Below are 21,313 nucleotides of genomic sequence, written 5' to 3' on the forward strand. Positions count from 1 at the left end.
GACATGCTGGCCCAGCCACCTGAGATGGTGGAAGGAGGGAGGTGTGCATGGCCTCCAGGAGGCTGGGCGGCTGCTGAGACAGGACACAAAGGTGCTGGCTTCCAGCTCTTGTGTGTGCTATGCGGGCCGGACTGCCCCAGGGCTGGGTGCCAGCCCAGGGAAGGGATATCTGCAGGACCTTGAGTGAGGAACTTGGACTTGATTTTGCGAGCTTTCCTCTACCTCACATCTAAGGCCACAGTGTGCTGGCTGAGACCCACCTGGTAAGATACAGAGCTCAGGAAAGAACATTCCATTTTTTGCTCTTTTGGCAAATGTTCCTGCAACAAGAGTCATTTTTCTTCTCTGGAGGAGAGGCCTTGTTATTTCTGTGAATGTTAATTTGTGACTGAGGACATTTCCCAGCGCAGCCTTTGTGCTGAACAAGCCTGGAAAATGTCAGCAGTCACATGGGCAGGGGCAAGTGTCAGTTCTTCTGATAGATGAGCAGGTTCATCGTGGCTCTGAGGTCTGCATCCAACCCGCTGACCCCTCTGTTCCGGCCAGGCTGGGGGAGGGCTTTATTTCCTGGAGGCCCTCCTGGCACTGGGATGCTCAGGGGCTGAGTGTGGGACAGTCTGGGCTCTCAGGCTGGACAGGCCAGCTCCTGTGAGGGCCACCCTGGTGCTGCTGAACTTAGTTGGCAAGATCATCAGGCCGGCCCCTGTGTGGCCCCCAAGATGCACACTTGTGAGCATCTATTTTCTTCATCTTCCTCTCTTATCTTTCTCTTTCTTCCCCCAACCCCTTCCCTGGTCTTTTCTCCAAATTGTCTATTTTGATATATGGCTCTTGGCAAACATCTTCAAAATACAGAAAACACTAATAAAAAAAAAAAAGCAAAACTCACCCCAAACCTTAATTCTATTAACTGTTTGTTACAGATGTTTCTAAATGGTCTCATTTCATGTTACTGATAATGCTATTGATAGTATCCTTAAACTCCTATCTATGAACTTCAGCAGCTAATCAGTAACTGTTGATTCATTCTATAGAAGATTAAAATATTAATACAGTGACCTTTTGCGTCCCTCCTCTATCCTTTGTTTCATTCTTATTGACCAGTTTGGCAGTTTTTGCCCCAATTTATCAAAGTTGAATTGTGAATTATTTTTACCTTTCATAGCTTTCCTTTCAAGTCTCTGGTAAACGATGTGGTCTGTAATCATAATCATCGCAGTGGGATGGATGCAGAGGCCCATTCTGGTTCTGTCAGCCTGTGTTTCTTTTTTCCACTTGTTTTGGCTCGACTCTGAAACCAGACCCAGGCAGCGTCAACAGCAGGTGAGGAAGGAGACACCGCCGCAGACCTGAGGCGGGAGCTACCGAGGGGACTCCCTTCTGTGGCGGACTGGGCATCGTGCCTCTGCACACCCGGCTCCCCCAGGCGCGAACTGGTTCAAGGTCATGCACCTGGTGAGGCAGAGTTTGGGCTCCCCTTCCCATCTCTTGTTCCCCAAGAGTTGGCAGAAAGGGTGAATTAATGTGGCACCAAACATGACCTTGAAGACACTGTATCTTATAAAAATCCCATCTGGCTTCCTGGAAGATATTGACAAACTGATCCTAAAATTTATGTGAAAATACAAGAGACCCAGAATAGCCAAAGCACTGTTGAAAAGAGAATACCCAAATTAGGGGAATCACACACTTTCTGATTTCAAGACTTGCTACAAAGTTACAGAAATCAAGGCTGTGTGTACCGGCCGAAGGACAGACATGTATATCAAAACAGATCTGAGGATCCAGAAATACATCCCCACACTAACCTTTGACCAGAATGCTAAGACAACCCAGTGGATGAAGGAGTAGTCGTTTCAACAAACGGCGCTGGACAACCAGATAGCCACATGTGAAAGAATGACGTTGCACCCCTCCTCACATCATATAAAAATTAACTCAGAATGGATTATAGATCTAAATAAAAGAGCTTAAGCTATACCACTCTTTTAAAACGCAGTAGTAAATCTTAATTGCTTTGGTAGGCAAAGCCTTAGGAGTGGCCCAGAAAGCACAAAAGGCAAAAGAAAAAACAGACAAGTTGGGTTTCATGAAAGCCATTTATAATGTCCAAGAACAGTCAAGAAAGTGAGATGACCCATACAAAAAATGTTTGCAATTCTGATATCTCATAGGGCAGTGGTTCTCAACCTTTCTAATGCCGTGACCCCGCAATACAGTTCCTCATGTTGCGGTGACCCCAAACCAAAAAATAATTTTGGTGACTACTTCTTAACTGTAATTTTGCTACAGTTATGATTCGGAATGTAAATACCTGATATACATTATGTATTTTCCGATGGCTTTAGGCGACCCTGCCGGGGTCGCGACCCACAGGTTGAGAACCGCTGTCATAGGGACTTGTATCTAGAATACATAAAGAACTCTTACAACTCAGTAAAAATGACAATAACCCAATTTTTAAAATGAACAACAGGTCCGAAAAGTCATTTTTCCAAAGAACAAAAGCAAATAGCCAATGAGCACGTGAGAAGACGCCCAACATCCTTAGCCATCAGAGAAATTCTAAACAAAACCATAATGGGGTACCACTCTGCACACATGAAGATGGTTAGAAAAAACAAACTAACAAACCATGGTAAGTGCCGGCAGGGATGTGGAGAAATGGGAGCTCTCACACACCATTGGCCGGAACTGGATAGTGCAGCAGCTCTGGGAAGCCGTCAGGCCTAGTGTTTCCATAGGACCCAGCCCTTTTACTCCTAGGGAGATACCCAATAGAAATGAAGACATATGCCCACACAAAACACTATGTATGAATGTTCAAAGCAGCGTTATCAGTAGGAACCAAAAATGGAGACAACTCAAATGTCTGTAAAGTAGTGAATGGATAAATAAAACGGGGCATATTCATATAATACAGTATTATTTGACAATAAAAAGAGGAATTTAAGTACTGACATATTCTACAACACAGGCATCTTGAAAACACTTTGCCTAGTGAATGAAGTCAGTCATGAAAGATCATATACTGTATGATTCTGTTTCTATGAAATGTTCAGAAATAAGCAAATCCATGGAGACAGAATGAAGTTTGGCAGTTGCCAGGGACTGACATGTATGTGGGGTGGTTGGGGGGAAAGGCAGACGACTGAGAGTGGGTCTGGGTTTCATTTTGGGGTGATGATGTTCTAAAGTTGATTGTGGTGGTTGGTGAACTCCGAGTAAATTGTATGCTACGAGAATTATAGATCAGGAGAGCTATTATTCATTTAAAGAAGCATGAATCTCATAGTGACAAAACCCTTTTTAATTTGACTTTAAACTTTCTGATTGAGTCAAGGAGTTTCAATTTGATGCTAATGACCTTTAACACCTCTGTAATTGTTTATAACAGAGAGATTAGCATTCAGGTGCAGAGTCTTAGCAAATGGGCTATATCTAGCTAGAATTTACCAAAACCTGGAAAGGGAGAATCAGTCGCTCCAGTGAAGAAGTGCTGGAGTTGGCTGCCCTCCACTGGATCTCCTGAGGTCCCTGATTGGGGGTTGTGGTGTTAGCCAGGGCTGTGTCCCTGAGCCTCCTCCTGTCCTGCTGGGCAAACGGAGCTCCCCGCTTAACTTCTCTGAGCCTTAGTGTCCTTAAAAATAGATCATTCTGCTGTGTAGGATTTTAAGGGAGTTTGAATTTACATTACGTGTGAAGGCCTGTTGTATATCACCTAGTTAACAGGGGGCTCAAACTGGAATTCCCTCAGGTGCTGCCAGTTTCTTAGGAATAGAGGCCAGAGGCTGTTAGTTGATAGGCGGAGGAAGTGGGGCAGGGACAGTGGCTGCTACAGCCCAGGGAGGCCTGAGCCTTTATTTGATGGGCAGAGGCCATGGTCCAGGGAGGGAGTAGACTTCCTGCTTGTCGTTTGCTAGGGTTCTTTCTACTGGCCCTCTCCTTGGTCCAGTTGGAATTACAGAAGGAAAACCGGTACCTAATTCAAAGGTCACCTGCCTAACTCCTCACTTGGCAGGTGAGGAAATTGAGGGCTGAGGAAGGAGCAAGACTGGCCCAAGACCAGGATTCGAAGTCAGGCCTCCTGGCTCTGCATCGTGGCTTGTGCCCTCTGCACCCTGCTCATCAAAGCGGAGTCCAGCTTTTGTTAGCACCTGGCTGGGCACAGGGCTCAGCCCAGGAAGCATGTGTCAGCTGGGGTGTCATGGTTCCAAGCCTCAAAAACGGATTCTGGGCAGCTTAGGGCAAAAGGAGGACTTTCTGGAGCAAAGGACCTAGAGGGCCTGAAACCAGGCCCAAGGAGGGACAGGGCCTGTGTGGTGAACTTATGTGGGCTCTGTGGTGCTCAGGGACAGCTGTCTGTGGTCCCTCAGTTCTATCCACAGGCCCTCCTCCAACCTGGGAGAACAAGTCCTGCAGGCTATGTGGCTCCCCAAGTGGAAGGAGGGGTGTGGATTGTGGGTGGGAAGAACCTGCATCCACTGAATGAGGCAGAGAGCAGGGGAAGCAGGGACTCTTCCCCAAGAGTGTCCACAGACAGACCCCTCCAGATGGGAGTGTTCTAGAAGGTGTGGGGAGTAGAAGCTGATGGAGGTACAGGGGAGAGGATCAATGCCTCCTAGCCCCACAGGATTACTCTCACCTGCTAGTGGACAGATGGCTGGTGCTCCTTTTGGAAAAACGGAAAAAGCAGCGTGCTAAACAACCCATGGGATGCTAGACTGTGAAGGAGCCTGCAGGGTAGGGCAGAGTGGCTTTAACCTAAGGAGACTTTAGTTCTCATGCCTGTGACTCCCACGGGCTTCAAGTCCTTCCCTGTAAAGCTTCTAGGGCTGCCCTGGCCTCCCTGGGCTGTTGGGAGGTGGTCGGAAGTGGCAGGCCTGGTTTTGGCAGTGCACCCACTAGTGAATAGACCATCATTAGACCGGGACGGGGCATGCAGCCTGTTTGCCCTATGGCCCAACTGAATCTCACTGGTCCGTTTCCAAAAAGGAGAAGGGATGGCTCTCTCTTCTGATCCCAGGCACTCCGGGAGCTGCAGACTTCGGTGCAGTCAGAGCCAAGTCCAAGAACCACACCACGTACAGCCAGTCCCGAAAATGGCGCAGAAATGTCATCAAGAAACCATGATCTGGCCCTGGCCGGTTGGCTCAGTGGTAGAGCGTCGGCCTGGCGTTCAGGAGTCCTGGGTTTGATTCCCGGCCAGGGCACACAGGAGAAGCGCCCATCTGCTTCTCCACCCCTCCGCCGCGCTTTCCTCTTTGTCTCTCTCTTCCCCTCCCGCAGCCAAGGCTCCATTGGAGCAAAGTTGGCCCGGGCGCTGAGGATGGCTCTGTGGCCTCTGCCTCAGGCGCTAGAATGGCTCTGATTGCGGCAGAGCGACGCCCCAAGATGGGCAGAGCATCGCCCCCTGGTGGGCGTGCTGGGTGGATCCTGGTCGGGTGCATGCGGGAGTCTGTTTGACTGCCTCCCCATTTCTGGCTTTGGAAAAATACAAAAAAATAAAGAAAGAAAGAAACCATGATCACAAAGATACAAATCTCTTAAGGGAGTGGACCCCAAGTTCCTGAGGAACGTGCACTTTGCCAAGAAGCACAACAGAAGGGCCTGAAGATGCAGGCCAACAGCACCAAGGCCATGACTGCACGTGCAGAGGCTGTCAAGGACCTCGTAAAGCCCAGGAAGGTCAAGTCCAAGATCCCAAGGAGCAGCAGCCGCAAGCTCAATCAGTCACACCAGGCTTGAGAAACGTGCTCATGCCCGTATCGTCAAGGATCTCAGGCTCTGCCGGGCCAAGTCCAAGGTCAGGGCTGAAACTAAGGCTCAGGCTGCACTGCGGCTTTGGCTCAGACTCCACCTCAGGCTCCCAAAGGTGCCAGGCCCCCAGGAAGGCTTCAGAGTCGAGGCCTCTGCTGGCTGATGTGAGGACAGAAGCACCAGTGTGACCCCTGGCTGAGGTCTGCATGAGGCTGGTGTCCTCCTGTGCTATTTGTACAAATAAACCTAAAGCAAGATCTGAAAAAAAAAGAAGGAAGAGGGGATGAAAGGATACATTTTTCTCCTATCAAAAATAGCTCCAGGAACTGGAAGCTACCAGATGCCAGAATGTTTGGGATTTCTGGGCAAGCGCACAGGCAAGGTCATTGGAGGGACAGTGCGCTGATGCGGATGCAGACTACCTTGTCTCAGGTCAGAGTCTGGATCCTCGGTTTTGAATCATCTCCTGGTTTTTTTTTCTTGATTGTTTCCACGGCTACCTTGACAGGCATCTCATGGTTGTTGGTGCCAGAGGTTGCAAACACGGCAAGGCTGAGTGACAGCTGGTGTGGGTTATGAACCTGTGGGAGCCTGCCATGTGCCATGGCATGTGGCTTCCATGGAAAAAGCCGGTGAGCAAGGCACACTGGTCCCTGCAGATGGGAACAGGATGCTCACTTGCCTTCCTGTGACACCCCAGTTCTGACAGTGTCAGCATTTTGAACACTTTAAAATTCAAAGTAGCAAAGAATAGCTGTTAAACCTTTGGATTTGCTATATACAATATTTTTTTTTACTTTTTTTTTGTATTTTTCTGAAGTGAGAAGTGGGGGCAGGGGCAGACAGACAGACTCGCGCATGCGTCCAACTGGGATCCACCCGGCATGCCCACCAGGGGGCGATGCTCGGCCCATGTGGGGCGTTGCTCCATTGCAACTCGAGCCATTCTAGCACCTGAGGCAGAGGCCATGGAGCCATCCTCAGTGCCCGGGGCCAACTTAGCTCCAGTGGAGCCTTGGCTGCAGGAGGGGAAGAGAGAGAGAAAGAGAGAGAAAGGAGAGGGGGAAGGGTGGAAAAGCAGATGGGCGCTTCTCCTGTGTGCCCTGACCCAGAATCAAACCTGGGACTTCCTCAGGCCGGGCCGACGCTCTACTGCTGAGCCAATCGGCCAGGGCTTATTTTTTTACTTTTTATTTCCACGTCTAGTGGGTATTTCATCCTAATCCAAACGGCAAAGGGACAGGGCACAGAAGAGAAAGGTAGACAGGCATCTTATAATTCACCAAGATCTGAGAACTGGTGCTTTGATCTGATGACCAGAGAACGGCTGGGTTCTGGGCCCCTGTGGTGGCACCTGAGGGTCAAGGACAGAGCTGTTTGCATGAGCCTCTTTTCTGGTGGGATTGGGCAGATAGTCACCAAGTCTCCCTTCATGGGACACCAGGCTGTCAGACACTCTCAATTGAGTTCCTCTGTACTTCAGGGGTTTCTTTAATATTTATAGGGTTGGGAGAAGAAACTAATTCTTATTAATAAAAATTACATGTAAAAACAGGTACATGTACCACTGCTATAGGAAAAGAAAACTCCCAAGGAAAACTCAGCAAAATGTAGCCCACAATCTATACCTTGTTTTGTCAGTTTTTTTCTTTCTTTTTTTTTTTTTTTTTTTTTTTTTTTTGCAGATTTTCAGACAAATCATTCCTGGGATGCTTACTAAAATATTTGAAAGTCAGGCAATAAAATGAACCCCACTTTCTTTGTGGAAAGCCCCTCACCGAGCACTATTCTGGTCTGGGGCAGGTGGTTAGCCACTGGGCTCAAGTGGTCATCTGTTGGTCCTGGGATGGTCAGAGCTGGTCTTGATAGAACAGTCTGCTGTTTCAGGGAGACCAGAAGGTGGTCACCCATGGGCCTCAGAGTGGTCAGTGGCTAGTCTCCTTGGGGCGAGTTTGTGGTCTTGGGGCAGGAACCTCCATGTTTATTGACACACTGCCGTGTGTGTGTTCCATGGTGCTTTCACGCCTCGTGAGAGCTGGGTGACTCTGTGAAGACTGTGTCTCACCTCCCCACATGAGCACACTGTCAGTGAGAGGCCTCTAGTTGTGGGAGGGAAGCATGAGTAAAGGCAGCACACTGCTCGTTCTCCTCAGTGTACTCTAGTGCCTTTCAGACGGGACCCGGGAGCAATCCTGTCAGGCCATTGGCCAACTTGGGCTCTGCCTTCCCGACCATAGAAAGGCCCTGGGTAGCATCACACAGATTCAGTGCTTTTGGGTCGCCCACTGGCCTTAACCAGGAAGCCAGCCAAAATGGAGAATCCAACCCCCCACCCGCCATGTGTAGAGAGACCCCACACTGTCTCCTGGGGTGGCTCAGGCCAGACAGGGCTGCTCCCCATGAAGTCAGGTTGCTGGTCATTGTCATGCTGGATCTCTCCAGAATGACCCCAGGCCAGGCATAGATGGCTCCCAATCACATGTATGTGTCCCTCCAGAAGAGGGACTGCCCCGCTGGGCCTTGGTGCCCCGCTGTCCTTTCCTAATTGCCATGCTAGGCCCAGGGGCCCACACAGCAGATGCTCCTTCCACCTGGGCCTGGGAATGCCTAGACCCCATGTGTCCCCCAGGCCTCAGTTTTCTCATTTGGAAAGCAAGCAGGTGGATGCCATCACCTGGGGTTGCAAAGCGCCACCTACATGTGCCTGGTTCTGAGTGTGTGCAGGCTGCATACACCCCTGCAGCAACTGCCCAGGGGAAGGGTGACCCACCCCATTTGCAGTAAGTAACAGAGATCCAAGGACATGTGGCACCATGCCGGAGGTTACCTATCCAGACAGAAATGATGCCAGGAACCTAGAATTACAGAAGCAGGGACTGCTTATCCACTGCTGCCCTGGAGTCAATTCCCACGTGTCCTTGAAGGGTTTCCATTAATAAAATGAGCTTGAGACACCAGTCTGCCCTAAACCACAAACATAGTCACTGTGTTTTGAACCCTTAACCACGAGCTGGTGGAGGGGGACAGCTCAGTGGTGTCTTTGCCCTCCCACTCTGTCTAACAGGTCCCACTATTTCAGCGTCATACATTCATTCATTCCACGAGTGTTTGCTCACTTCCTCCCAGGCCTGGAGAGGTCCTGGGACACAAGGATGAGTCATAGTGAAGGAAGCTACTGGGTTCCCGTGGGCCTCTCCTTTCTCTCTCCTCCCATAGCCGTGACTTCAGCTCCCACAGCTGGTTTTCTGATGTGTCAGGAGAATCTGGAAACCTGGTCATTGACATAGAATTTTCCTGATACTTAAGTCAGAGCAACTAGCTCAGGTTTCTAAAAGCCCCTGAGTAAGGTCATCAAGTGTACAGATTAGGAGACCCTGTCTCTCAACAAAGACCAAACAAGCAGACAGCTGCCCATGAGCAAACACAGCTCTGGAGAGCTCAGAAGTCTCCTTATGAAACTTCAGCGAGGCAGTGGAACAGAAACCTGTGAAGAATGTCACAATAGGGAAGGAAGAACAACTCTGTTTTGCCTGCCTCATCCCAGCCCGCAGACTGGTGCTGCTCTGCACTAAGAGGGACCTCCCCTCGGGAAAGCATCCCCTCACTGGGAAAGGGAGAGTGGGGTGAGTCACCAGCTTTCACGCTTTCATGGCATTACATAAAGGACCCCCTCGGCTTCACTCCACCTGGAGACGAGCAACGCTGAGATGCACAGAGACAGTTGGGAACAGGAACAAGGGCCTAGGCCACCAATATCAGACACACAGATGGTTACCATGGTTTCCCGTAGCCTGCTCTTCAGAGGACCCCAGCAGTGTGCACCGCTGAAGAAACCAGTGGCCATTATGGCCGCTACAGACCTGCAGATTTCATTGCTGAGCCCCCACACACACACACAGGATTCCACATTCACAGACAACAGATGCCTGGATTTATCTTGCTCCATGCACCCCACTTCCTGGCCTCTGGGACTGCATGATCACATCATGCCAGCTTAGACCCCTGTGGCTGCACCCCACCACTATGCATGGTAACTTCTCTAGAGGTACACATGCCACCAACCTGACTTCCTGTCATCAGCCTCCACTGCCACGTGCATGCCTGTGGTGAGACCCTGCAGCCATGGGAGTACAGGCTGACAGCCCAGGCCCCTGGGACTGCTGATATGCCCACAGTGGCCCTGGTTCTTATTGCTGACCCTGTCCCTCCTCACTACATGTGTATCAGCAGCTAGTCCCTGCCACTAAACAGGCACCTGCAGCTGATTATGAGATACCACCAGGTCTGGCCACTACTACTGCTTGCCCTGGTCTTTACCCATTGGATCTGGAGATCCTGCTAAGAACCTCAGCATCCCTTGCAGCCACTGCGGAACCCCTACAGCCCTCTCCAAGGCCTACATATTTATGAATGTTGTATACCCTAATAGCCAGAACCAATGAACTATCATGTGGCCCCTCAACCCAGACTCAGAGCTGCCACATACCCCACACTGGGTGCCCTGCACCACTAGATCCAGGGTCACAGCATACACCACTGCACCTCTACCTGCAAGTGAAGATTTTTACTTGCTGAAGATACTACAAGAAATGAAAACTAAGGCCAATATCTTTGATGAATATAGGTGCAAATATTCTGAACCAAAATTAATCAAATTGAGTTCAACAGTATATTGAAAAGGATCATACACTATGATCAAGAGGGATTTACCCCTGGGATCCAAAGGTGAGTCAGCTTATGCAAAATAATAAATGTGATACACCACATTAAGAGAATGAAAGATAAAAATCATATGATAATCTCAAAAGATGCAGAAAAAGCATTTGATAAAATTCAACCTTCTTTCATGATAGTAACTCTCAACAAATTGGATATAGAAAGAAGAACATACCTCACCATAATAAAGGCCATATATGATAATCCTGCAGCTAGCATCATATTTAATGGTGAAAGGTTGAAAGCTTTCCTCCTAACATTAGGAACAAGATAGGTATGTTCACCCTCACCGCTCCTATTTAACATAGCACAATCAGACAAGAAAAAGAAATAAAAGGCATCAGAATTGAGAAGGAAGAAGTAAAATTATCTGTTTCCTTATGACATGATCTGGTGTATAAAATGTCCAAAAGACCACCCCCCAAAAAATTGTTGGAACTAACCAACGAATTCAGTAAGATTCAGGATACAAAAGCAGCATACAAAAATCAGTTGCATTCCTATACACTAACAAGGATCTGAAAAAGAAGTAGAGCAACAACCTATTTATAATAGTACTTAAAATACTAAAATACTTAGGAATAAAACTATCCAAGGAATTGAAAGATCTATACACCAAAAACAACAAGATACTGATAGAAGAAATTGAAGAAGGCACAAATAAATGGAAAGATATTCTGTGTTTGTGAACTGAATAGATAATATTGTTCAAATGTCCACACTACCCAAAGTAGTGCAGTCCCTTTTAAAATTTCAAATTCAAGTAAAAAAGAATCCTGAAAATTTTAAGATGCTGAATAGCCTAAGCAGTCTTGAGAAAGAACAAAGCTGGAGGAATCACACTTTTTAATTTCAATTATATTACAAAGTTATAGTAATCAAAACAACATGGTACTGAAATGAAAACAGACATCCAATGACACACATTGGAGAGCTCAGAAATAAGCCCATGCACTATGCAGTAAATGTATGTTTAAGAAGGGAGCCAAGAATCCTCAATGGGAAAGGAGCAGTCTCTTCAATAATTGGTGTAAAGAAAACTAGATATTGGCCTGACCTGTGGTGGCGCAGTGGATAAAGCATCGACCTGGAAATGCTGAGGTCGCCAGTTCGAAACCCTGGGCTTGCCTGGTCAAGGCACATATGGGAGTTGATGCTTCCTGCTCCTCCCCCCTTCTCTCTCTCTCTCTCCTTTCTAAAATGAATAAAAAACAAACAAACAAAAAAAAAACCCTAGATATTCACATGCAGAAGAATGAATTTGAACTGCCCTATCCTATACCACTCTCAAAAGTTAGTTTGAAATGGATTAAGGACTAAAATGTAAGATCTGAAAATCATAAAACCAATACCACAAGCAGCCAAACCAAAAATTAACAGCTGGGAGGGACTATATTAAACTAAAAAGCTTCTGCACAGCAAAATAAATAAAATGAAAAGGCAAACTATAGAATGGAAGAAATAGTTTCAAAACATAGATTGGGTAAAAGGAGTTAATATTCCAAACGTATAAAAAACTCATTCAATAGCTAAAAAAACAAACAAACAAAAAATCTGTTTAAAAATGTGCACAGTATCTGAATAGACATTTTCCCCCCAAAGACCTACCAATGGCCAAGAACCTGTAAAGGTGCTCAAGAATACTGATCATAGGGAAATGCAAATCCAAACCACAATGGCATGTCACTTCACACCTGTTAGAATGGCTGTTATCAAAAAGGTAACAAGCATTGGTGAGGATGTGGAGACAGGGAATGCTTGCACACTGTGGTTGAAAATGTAAATGGGTTAAGTCATTATAGAAAACAGTATGGAGGTTTCTTTAAAAATTAAAAATAGAGCTACCATGTGACTGACCCAGCCATCCTCCTCCTGGGTATATATCCAAAGAAAACAGAAGAGATCAGAGAGATATCAGAGCTCCCTGTACTTCATGTGCATAATAGCATTCTTCAAATGGACATGGAAGCAACTGGAGTGTTTATCTATGAACAACTAATGGATGAATACATAGGGTACATATGTACAATGGAGTATTATTCAGACTTTATAAAGAAGGAAATCCTATCTTTTGTGACAACATGGATGAAACTAGAGGAACATTACGCTCAGTGAAATAAGCCAGATACAGAAAAACCAATAATACTGCATGATCTCACTGATGTCTAGAATCTAAAATAGTCAGACTCATAGAAGCAGAGAGAAGAATGGTGACTGCCAGGGGCTGGGGAAGGGGACGTGGGAAGCAATGGTCAAATGGTCAAAGTGCACAGAGTTTCAGTTACGCAGGATAAGTAAGTCCCGGAGGTTCACTGCACACTGCATAGCACAGTGCCCATAGCTAGCAGTGCTCTTATTGTATGCTTAAAATTTGCTAAGAGGCAGCGGTAGAGCGTCGGCCTAGCATGCGGAGGACCCGGGTTCGATTCCTGGCCAGGGCACACAGGAGAAGCGCCCATTTGCTTCTCCACCCCTCCACCGCGCCTTCCTCTCTGTCTCTCTCCTCCCCTCCCGCAGCCAAGGCTCCATTGGAGCAAAGATGGCCCGGGCGCTGGGGATGGCTCTGTAGCCTCTGCCTCAGGCGCTAGAGTGGCTCTGGTTGCAACATGGCGACGCCCAGGATGGGCAGAGCATCGCCCCCTGGTGGTCAGAGCGTCGCCCCATGGTGGGCGAGCCGGGTGGATCCCGGTCGGGCGCATGCGGGAGTCTGACTGACTGTCTCTCCCTGTTTCCAGCTTCAGGAAAAAAAAAAAAAATTTGCTAAGAGGGCCGATTTTATATTGTGTTCTTAACATAAAAATAAGTAATAATAAAGGGAGGAAACTTTGAAAGGTGATGGATATGGTTATGGCTTTGATAGTGGTGGGGGTTCCACAAGTGTGTACTGACTCTCGACTCATGGAGTGCTGTACATTAAATATGTACAGTGTTTCACATGTGAATAATACTAAGGTGACCAACTTTTTTACAATGAAAAGGAGGACAAAAATAAATTGAAGAAAACAATATCATAAATAAAAGAAACATTTTATTCATTGCAACAACATAATATGATAAATGCATAATAAAAACATTGTAATATTTTATATTGTAATTATGCTTATATGCCTATTTTTAATGATAATTGTAAAAAGTACTCATTTAGATAATATTATATTATATTTATATTATAATATAATTTAGATAATATTATATTATATTATAATATTATCTAAATGAGTACTTTTCCATTGAATGAATATTTTTTGTCAATGTATCATCTTGTAACAATATATTGGAAATATCTGAACAAGAAATATCCTTCATATTGAATTTTACATGAATTGTGTTTACCTGTCTTTTTTTTTTTTTTTTGTATTTTTCTGAAGCTGGAAACGGGGAGGCAGTCAGACAGACTCCCGCATGCACCCGACTGGGATCCACCCAGCATGCCCACCAGGGGGCGATGCTCTGCCCATCTGGGGTGTCGCTCTGTTGCGACCAGAGTCCTTCTAGTGCCTGAGGCAGAGGCCATGGAGCCATCCCCAGCGCCTGGGCCATCTTTGCTCCAATGGAGCCTTGGCTGCGGGAGGGGAAGAGAGAGACAGAGAGGAAGAAGAGGGGGAGGGGTGGAGAAGCAGATGGGCACTTCTCCTGTGTGCGCTGGCCGGGAATCAAACCTGGGATTCCTGCACGCCAGGCCAACGCTCTACCACTGAGCCAACCGGCCAGGGCCTGTTTAACTGTCTTTGATTGAATATTCACTGAGAAAGAAATAATCGTGAGTCTACAGCGTAGTATGTGCTGTGTCATGTTTCACTAAGAAGTACACAAAGCCATTTGCGTGCTCGGTATATGCGTGCTCTCTCAAGGTCTCCTGTGCGGAGTGCATGTGTCTCATAATCGCACTGTACTTACTGATCCTCGATGAATGGTCATGTCAAATACAAATAAGTCACATCACACGCAATGGATCTACTCTGCATGGATAGAATATGGACATTTACAGATTAGCCTTCCAATATAAAAAAAGGAGGACATGTAGGAGGACACATTTTGAGGGAGGATGGAACTTACAAAAGAAGGACTGTCCTCCCTAAAGGAGGATGATTGCTCACCTTAATAATACCTCAATAAAGCGGGGTTTTTTTGTTTTGGGTTTTTTTTTTCTTAAGTGAGAAGTGAGGAGGCAGATAGACTCCCGCATGTGCCCAACACAGGATCCACCCAGCAAGCCCACCAGGGGGTGATGCTCTGCCCATCTGGTCCTGTTGCTCCATTGCAATCTGAGCCATTTTAGCGCCTGAGGTGGAGGCCATGGTGCCCTCCTCAGCGCAGGGCCAACCTGCTCCAGTGGAGCCTTGGCTTTGGGAGGGGAACAGAGTGACAGAGAGAAAGGAGTGGGGAAGGTGGAGAAGCAGATGATTGCTTCTCCTGTGTGCCCTGACTGGGACTTGAACCTGGAACATCCACACGGTGGGATGACGCTCCCACTGAGGCAACCTGCCAGGGCCAATAAAGTGGTCTTTTAAAAAACTAAAACACACTTATGAATGAGTCATCTATGTGCAATCGAAAGGAAATAGATCTGCAGGTTGACACAGTGGGAGTCCCAGTGTGAGACCACTGTTTTATGGATACTGGACCAAAAAATCAAAGTGTGTGAGCTGGACCGTGACCAAGTATGGTCAAGGGGAGGGCAGGACCATATAAGGGTGGTGGCTGGGGGGGTTTTGAGCCAGTTATTGAAAGGGGAGTTTGAGTTTACCTGATGGCCAACGTGGAGGGCTACAGCAGGGTCTCTCCCAACTCAGGGGCAGGGAGGCCCAGCTGTGCACCCCGTGTAGGAAGGACGGACTGCCCCAGAGACTGGCGTGCGGTGTGTGAGCTGGAGGCAGGCTGAGAGCCTTGGGTGCCAGACTGCAGAACAGCCTGAATTCTGAGGGAGGGGGTCCAGCAAGAGCTTTACAAGAAGGGGCACCGTGGCGGTTTTGTGAGAGGCGCAGTGAGGCTGTGGAGCTGCAACTGGTGACCCATGTGCATGAAGGGGCACACAGTGGGCTGCAGGGGTGCAGGCTTCATCCATGGCACCCCCTGCCTGGCAACCTAGAGCCCACTGTGGTTCAAGCCTGCATTTCCCAAAGAAAGTTGGGATCCCATTTTTGAAACATGAAATCTGATGATTTTGAGTATTAGATTTACAACTTTAAAAATACTGTGTGGGATATACTGAGCACATCTGTGGGCAGATCCAGCCCTGGCTGACAACTTTGACATTTGTCTTGAACGTGGGGCTCCTGCAGGTAGGGTGGCACTGGTCCATATTAGACATATCTTGGTACCCCCCCTGGGGCCACAGAGGCCCATGGTCTACTTCAGTTCCTTCAGGCTGTTTTTGACAGTTTGGCCTGACCAGCCTAGATGAAGGGAGTTGGAAGATAGGGGTAGGAATGACCTAGACAGAATCCCTACCCCAGACAGAACTCACCATCGTCCAGTGGCTCTGGCCTCAGTGATTAGAAGTGGAGGTTGTGGGTAGATGGTGCCCCTATGGCCTCTGTCCATGACCTTCTCAGCCCGGGGTTCCAGACCCACACCTATCTCTGACAGGTGGGGGAGCCGACCATCGGGGACCCTCCTCATGTTCCCCCGCCTTGTCTGTTGTGCTCTGGGAATCTGAACCATCTCATCTTTGCCCCGCAGGCTGGCATGATCCGTGTGAAGGAGGACGAGTTCTTTATTGAGCCCCTGGAGAAGGGGCTGGCAGAGAAGGAGGATGAGCAGGGTCGTGTGCACGTGGTATATCGCCGGCCATCCATCCCCAGGCTCCCTTCTCTGGTGGGGCCACAGGCCCTGGACACAGGTAAGGCTACTGTAGGTGGTAAGCCCTGGATGTCTCCCCTGGGGAACCCAGGCACTTCTTCGGTGGGCCTGGTGCCAGCCTGAGGCTGAGCCCTGTCCTTGCCGACCACACAGCACAGTGGGGAAGCTCAGGCAGGGGCCCCTGCTCTGGATGCATGTTAGCCACGAAGCCTGCAGGTCTGGAGCCTCCATAATAGACATTAAAAGCTGCTTGAGGATCTACCTTCTTCTGCCAAGGGCCAGCAAATGTCAGGGGGCAACAGAAGCCCAGATTGGCCTGCAACTCTCGGCTCTAGTGCTGATGCCGTGTCTGTGAGAGCCTGTGCCTCTGAAGATGTCCACTGCTCTCAGACTGTCTCCCTTGCCTATGCACTGCCCACTTTCCCTGCGATGGTGCCCACTTCTCTCTGGATGCTTGCAGAGGAGACCCCTGAGTGCTCCATCAGCCCGTGAGGAGAGAACAGTGCACCACAAAGCCCCACAGGCTCTCCCAGCAGTCTCAGCAACCTGTGCAGACTGGCATGATTTTGTCCTTTTCAAATTAGAACCAAAGTGCTTTCTGGGCCCAGGAGTGTGGAAACAGCTGCTAGCCAGGCATGGGGATGGCCCCGGGGCAGGCGTGGGGCAGCCCCTCAAGCCCTTCTGGAGGCCGGGCTCAGTGCCAGCCCAAACCATGCCATGTTCTTGGGATCTTGGATCACGGGTCACAGTGAGGAGAAGTTGGGGGTCTGACTGTGATCCTAAAAGGCCTCACAGGGCCCAGGGTCTGAGTGAGGTCACCTTGCCTGCACATGGCTCTTGAGGGGTGGGCTCTGGCCTCAGCCTCAGGTCCTAAACCCTTGGCTAGGGACAGGTAGCAGCAGGCAGAGAGGCCTGAGTCTGGGGTCAGGTGCATCTGCATATATAAGTGAGCTCCAGAGGCCCTGTCGGGCCAGAGCACTGGGCTGTGATTTGTGGAGACCCTCCCCTCACCCTTTAAGTCTCTGACTCCCCAGCTTGACAGATAAATTGGGAGCAGCCTAGCAGGGCACCATTCTAATTTCAATGAGCAGTGTCACTTATCTTTGCAACGGAATTGTTCCATCAGAAGGCCTAGCACTCTGGAGCTGATCAGTGTGTCCGGTGGCATCCATCAGGTGATAAATCTCTGTCTGCCAGGGCTGCCCAGCTTTCCCCAGCTGCCCGCCTCCTGCCTCTTTCCCACCCTTGGGCTGCTCTGTAGGGAGAGGAATGAAGAGTAACCCATAGCATGTGGCTGGGAGTAAAAATGGCATAGGGGATGTGCCTCAACCCAGGGAAGCGCAGAGCCCCGGCCTTGCTCCTTGATGACCCGCTGCCCGTGGGCAAGTTTGGGCCTCTGACCTGTCTTCTTATCTGTCCAGTGGGGTTAGAAAAGCCTGTTTCTTACATTGCTGAGAGCCTGCCACTCTGTGCTTTGGGCCTGGGGCTTCTGTGCTGGCCTGTACTGGTGGTCCCGAGGGTCTGGCTTACCCTGGGTGAGGGGCTGCCAGCTGCCCTGGCGAGTTTTCAATCCCACATTTTATGTGGTGCGTGTGTCCTTGAACATGACAGCACTTTGCCACAGCCTGGCCAGCCTGGCCTCATTAGCTGGGCTTCTGTTAGTCTTCTCCTAAATCTTCCCTTCCCCCTGTTCCCTCTCCACTTACTTTGGTGAGAGCTTGGAACTCAGAGTTTAAGAAAGGAATTTTAAACTCAGAATAAGCCCAGAAACCATTGGCTTAGAAGATGCTGAAGAAGGCCAATTCCACTGTTTGGGGCTGAGGCTGTCTTGGAAGTGGGTGGGAGACGGTGTCCCAGACTGAGCTGCAGGCCTCACCCGAGGCTGTGGGTGTGTAGGCCTATGGCTGAGGGCCAAGTCCCCTTCTGTGATGGCCCTGCCCAGTGTCAGCATGACACTGTGAGGATGACTTGGTCCACGGAAAGCACATTTTTCCCTGGATGAGCCTGATTGTTCCCACATGGCCCGGGGTTTAGGCCTACTCACTGGAGGGGTCCAGATGCATGTTCTGTTGTGGCTGGGCTGCAGGCCTGAGGTGACATCAGACAGTTCCAGCCAGCTCTCCATCAGCCTGAGCCCAGTTAAAGCCCATAGTGCAGCTGGAACAAATGGAAAAGCAGTGTCTTTGGTTCAGTTCATTTGCCCCTGGCTCTTTCCTGCCAGAGGACGTGGAACCCAGGACATCTGTGCATGCGTGTGCAGTGGGAGTACTTTCTTCTGGGGGATTCTGATGGAGACCCTGACCTATTAGTGTCACTCTGGCTGAAGCAGGCAGGAGGCTTCTAACGCCCCACTCCCTGTTTCTCTTACCAATTCCTCCAAGCACATTTGAAGCCCCAGCTATTTACTGATGGACAGTGGGTGTGATGGGCCCTCTGGGCAAGGGGAAGCACCTGCCCTGGACCTCCTGGTCTGGCGAGGGTGGATGGGGTGAGGATGTCTGACATGGCCCCTCCAGGATACTAGGGCACATTGTCCTGCTTTCCTTGAGCAGCCGGCAGGCGTCCTGGAATGTCAAAGAAGCACCAAGCTTCAAAGAGTTGTTACCACTAATGGCCTCTGTCACCTGAGGTCAGGTGCAGGGTTTCAGAGTGCCCACAGAAACAGGAAAATGAAGGTTTTAATATGTCTTCATGGGCCTGGGCCAGCGTCGGCTGTGAATTGCAGAAGCTTATATCACCAGTGTCAGTCTTGAGTCCTGCAGGCGGGTATTGGATGAGCAAGGGCCTGAGGAAAAGGGGAAGGGCTTTGTACCCTTCACTGGCCTTGCAGGTGTGGCGGAAGCTTCTCTGCCAAGCTTTGCTGGGCCTGGGAGCCCAGCCAGGGTAGGAGAGGAGAATTTGGAGGCCAGGGAGCTATAGTGGCGTTTTGGGGAGAGGCTCCTCACAGGCACTGCAAGCCTCACTCTCTGTCCTGCCGGAGCCAGCCCTGTGCCCCTGGCAGTACGTTGGAGGTAGCTGTGCTGTCTAACATTGACATCTCTGGGGGATGTGTGTGTTCTCATCTGCACACATATGTACATACTTGCACAAGGACTCACTCCAAGTTCTGGGCTCCTTCCAGAGCCTTGCCCTGGCTGCCACCTGTCACACTCGTGGTCTGGGATTGTTGAGGGGAAGCCATGGCTGGCGGGAAAGGGGAGAGAAGCCCTAGCCTGATGGTCCTGGCATATCCCCCCCTTCCTAGTCTCAGGCTATTTCGATATACTACCACCAACCAGGTGGCTTCAAACCACTGCGTTTTGTTCTCTCACAGTTCTGAAGGGCAGAAGTTCTAAATGAATATTATGGGGCTGAAACCAAGGTGTTGGCAGAGCCACATTCTTTCCAGAGGCCCCGTGGGAGAAGGAAATTCATTCCTGACCATTCCCAGCTTCCGATGGCTGCTGGCATCTCTTGGCTTGTGGCCACATCACACCTCCTCCTTTTCTGCGTACGTGTCAGTCTCGCTAAGTCTCTCTTATCAGGATGCACATGATTGCATCTAGGGCAGTGGTCCCCAACCTTTTTTGGGCCACAGACCGGTTTAATGTCAGAAAATATTATCACGGACGGGCCTTTAGGGTGGGATGGATAAATGTATCACGTGACCCAGACAGGCGTCAAGAATGAGTCTTCGATGTAACAGAGGGAATCTGGTCATTTTTTAAAAATAAAACATCGTTCAGACTTAAATATAAATAAAACAGAAATAATATAAGTTATTTATTCTTTCTCTGCGGACCGGTACCAAATGGCCCACGGACCAGTATCGGTACGTGGCCCGGGGGTTGGGGACCACTGATCTAGGGCACCCGGATCATCCAGGGGGATAACCCCATCTCAAGATCTGTAATATAATTGCAGGTATATCTGCAAAGTTATTTATTTATTTATTTGTCATATAAGATAACATTCACAGGACCCAGGAAGCTACCATCTGGCTGATATAGAAAGTGAATCAGTGCGCACCCCTTTTGGTTGGCTGTGCGGGGAAGAGATGCACATCTGTCAGGAGTGATGCTCCAGGCCTCCCTCCCTCCTTCTCTGAGGACAGTGCTCAGGCAAGCCCGCTGACCCTCTGCCTCTGCTGGGCCTCCGTCTGGGCTGAGGGGCCTGGAGAGGCTGGGCTGGGCTGGGATCGGGTGGTGCTGTGGCTAGGCTGATCTCAAGGCCAGCCAACCTTGCTGTTGGTACCAAATGCCTGGCTGTCAGGGCGGGAGGAGAGGTGAACTTGGGATTCTGGGAAAGTCCCCACAGGAGTGGAAAGATCCCCGGGTCATGTCCTGGGCATGTGGTCTCTGTTGGTCACACACTGACTTGCATAAAGTCTTGCCGTCCTGAGATAGGGTTGCAAACTCAGAGGCCTGAAGGGCCCAGCAGGCAGTGCCCATGCGGAAGGCTGCAGGGGCAAGAAAAAGAATCACACCAGCCTTGGCCTGGCTGTCATTTCTGCTTTAGACATAGACACGGACACAGCGAATATGTCTCTGCTAACAGGGGAACTGTGGCATGAATGTAGTAGCACGTGGCCTCTGCCTGGTCTCACTGTGGACACAGGGCAAAGCAGAGAGCCCCTCTTTGTCTTCCAGCTGTGAACTGGTGGGAGTGTGGGCCTGGGGCAGCAACCAAGGAAATCCGGACATCAGAAGTTTCATGTGAACTCTTCTGATTTTCAGATGTTGCTTCAAATTTCTGTAAGCACCATCTGGGCCCAATAAAACACGGCCCCCATTGGCCACTTGTGTTTATGAGATGTGAAGGCAAAGTGTCCTCTGTACCCACTGGGGCTGCTCTTCTGTGCCTTGGGACAGAGGAGGGGCTGTGAGCTCCTGCTAGATGGGTGGTTCTGGTCCCCTAGAGCTGCCTCTGGGCCAGTGTGCCCTCCCACCCCTCCTTACTCTGGGCCCTTCCTGAAGGAAGAACAGTCAGACAGCTCACTGCCCGCGACCTTGGCCACCTCCTTCTGGGAAGCAGCCGGTGCCAAGCCTCTGCCCAT

The 21,313-nt window shown here is 49.4% G+C and overlaps 1 protein-coding gene across 2 annotated transcripts in view; it reads left to right on the forward strand.

The window, feature by feature from the left end:
- The window catches only part of ADAMTS2 (ADAM metallopeptidase with thrombospondin type 1 motif 2), a 225,713-nt gene that overhangs the window by 65,033 nt on the left and 139,367 nt on the right, over positions 1-21,313 (forward strand). For both annotated transcript variants that reach the window (XM_066266495.1, XM_066266498.1), the window contains exon 3: positions 16,159-16,318. In XM_066266495.1, coding sequence (XP_066122592.1) covers positions 16,159-16,318 — 160 coding nt within the window. The remainder of the gene's footprint in view (positions 1-16,158; positions 16,319-21,313) is intronic.

This window comes from Saccopteryx bilineata, chromosome 1, assembly GCF_036850765.1.
Source record: "Saccopteryx bilineata isolate mSacBil1 chromosome 1, mSacBil1_pri_phased_curated, whole genome shotgun sequence".
In the NCBI taxonomy this organism is placed as follows: domain Eukaryota; kingdom Metazoa; phylum Chordata; class Mammalia; order Chiroptera; family Emballonuridae; genus Saccopteryx; species Saccopteryx bilineata.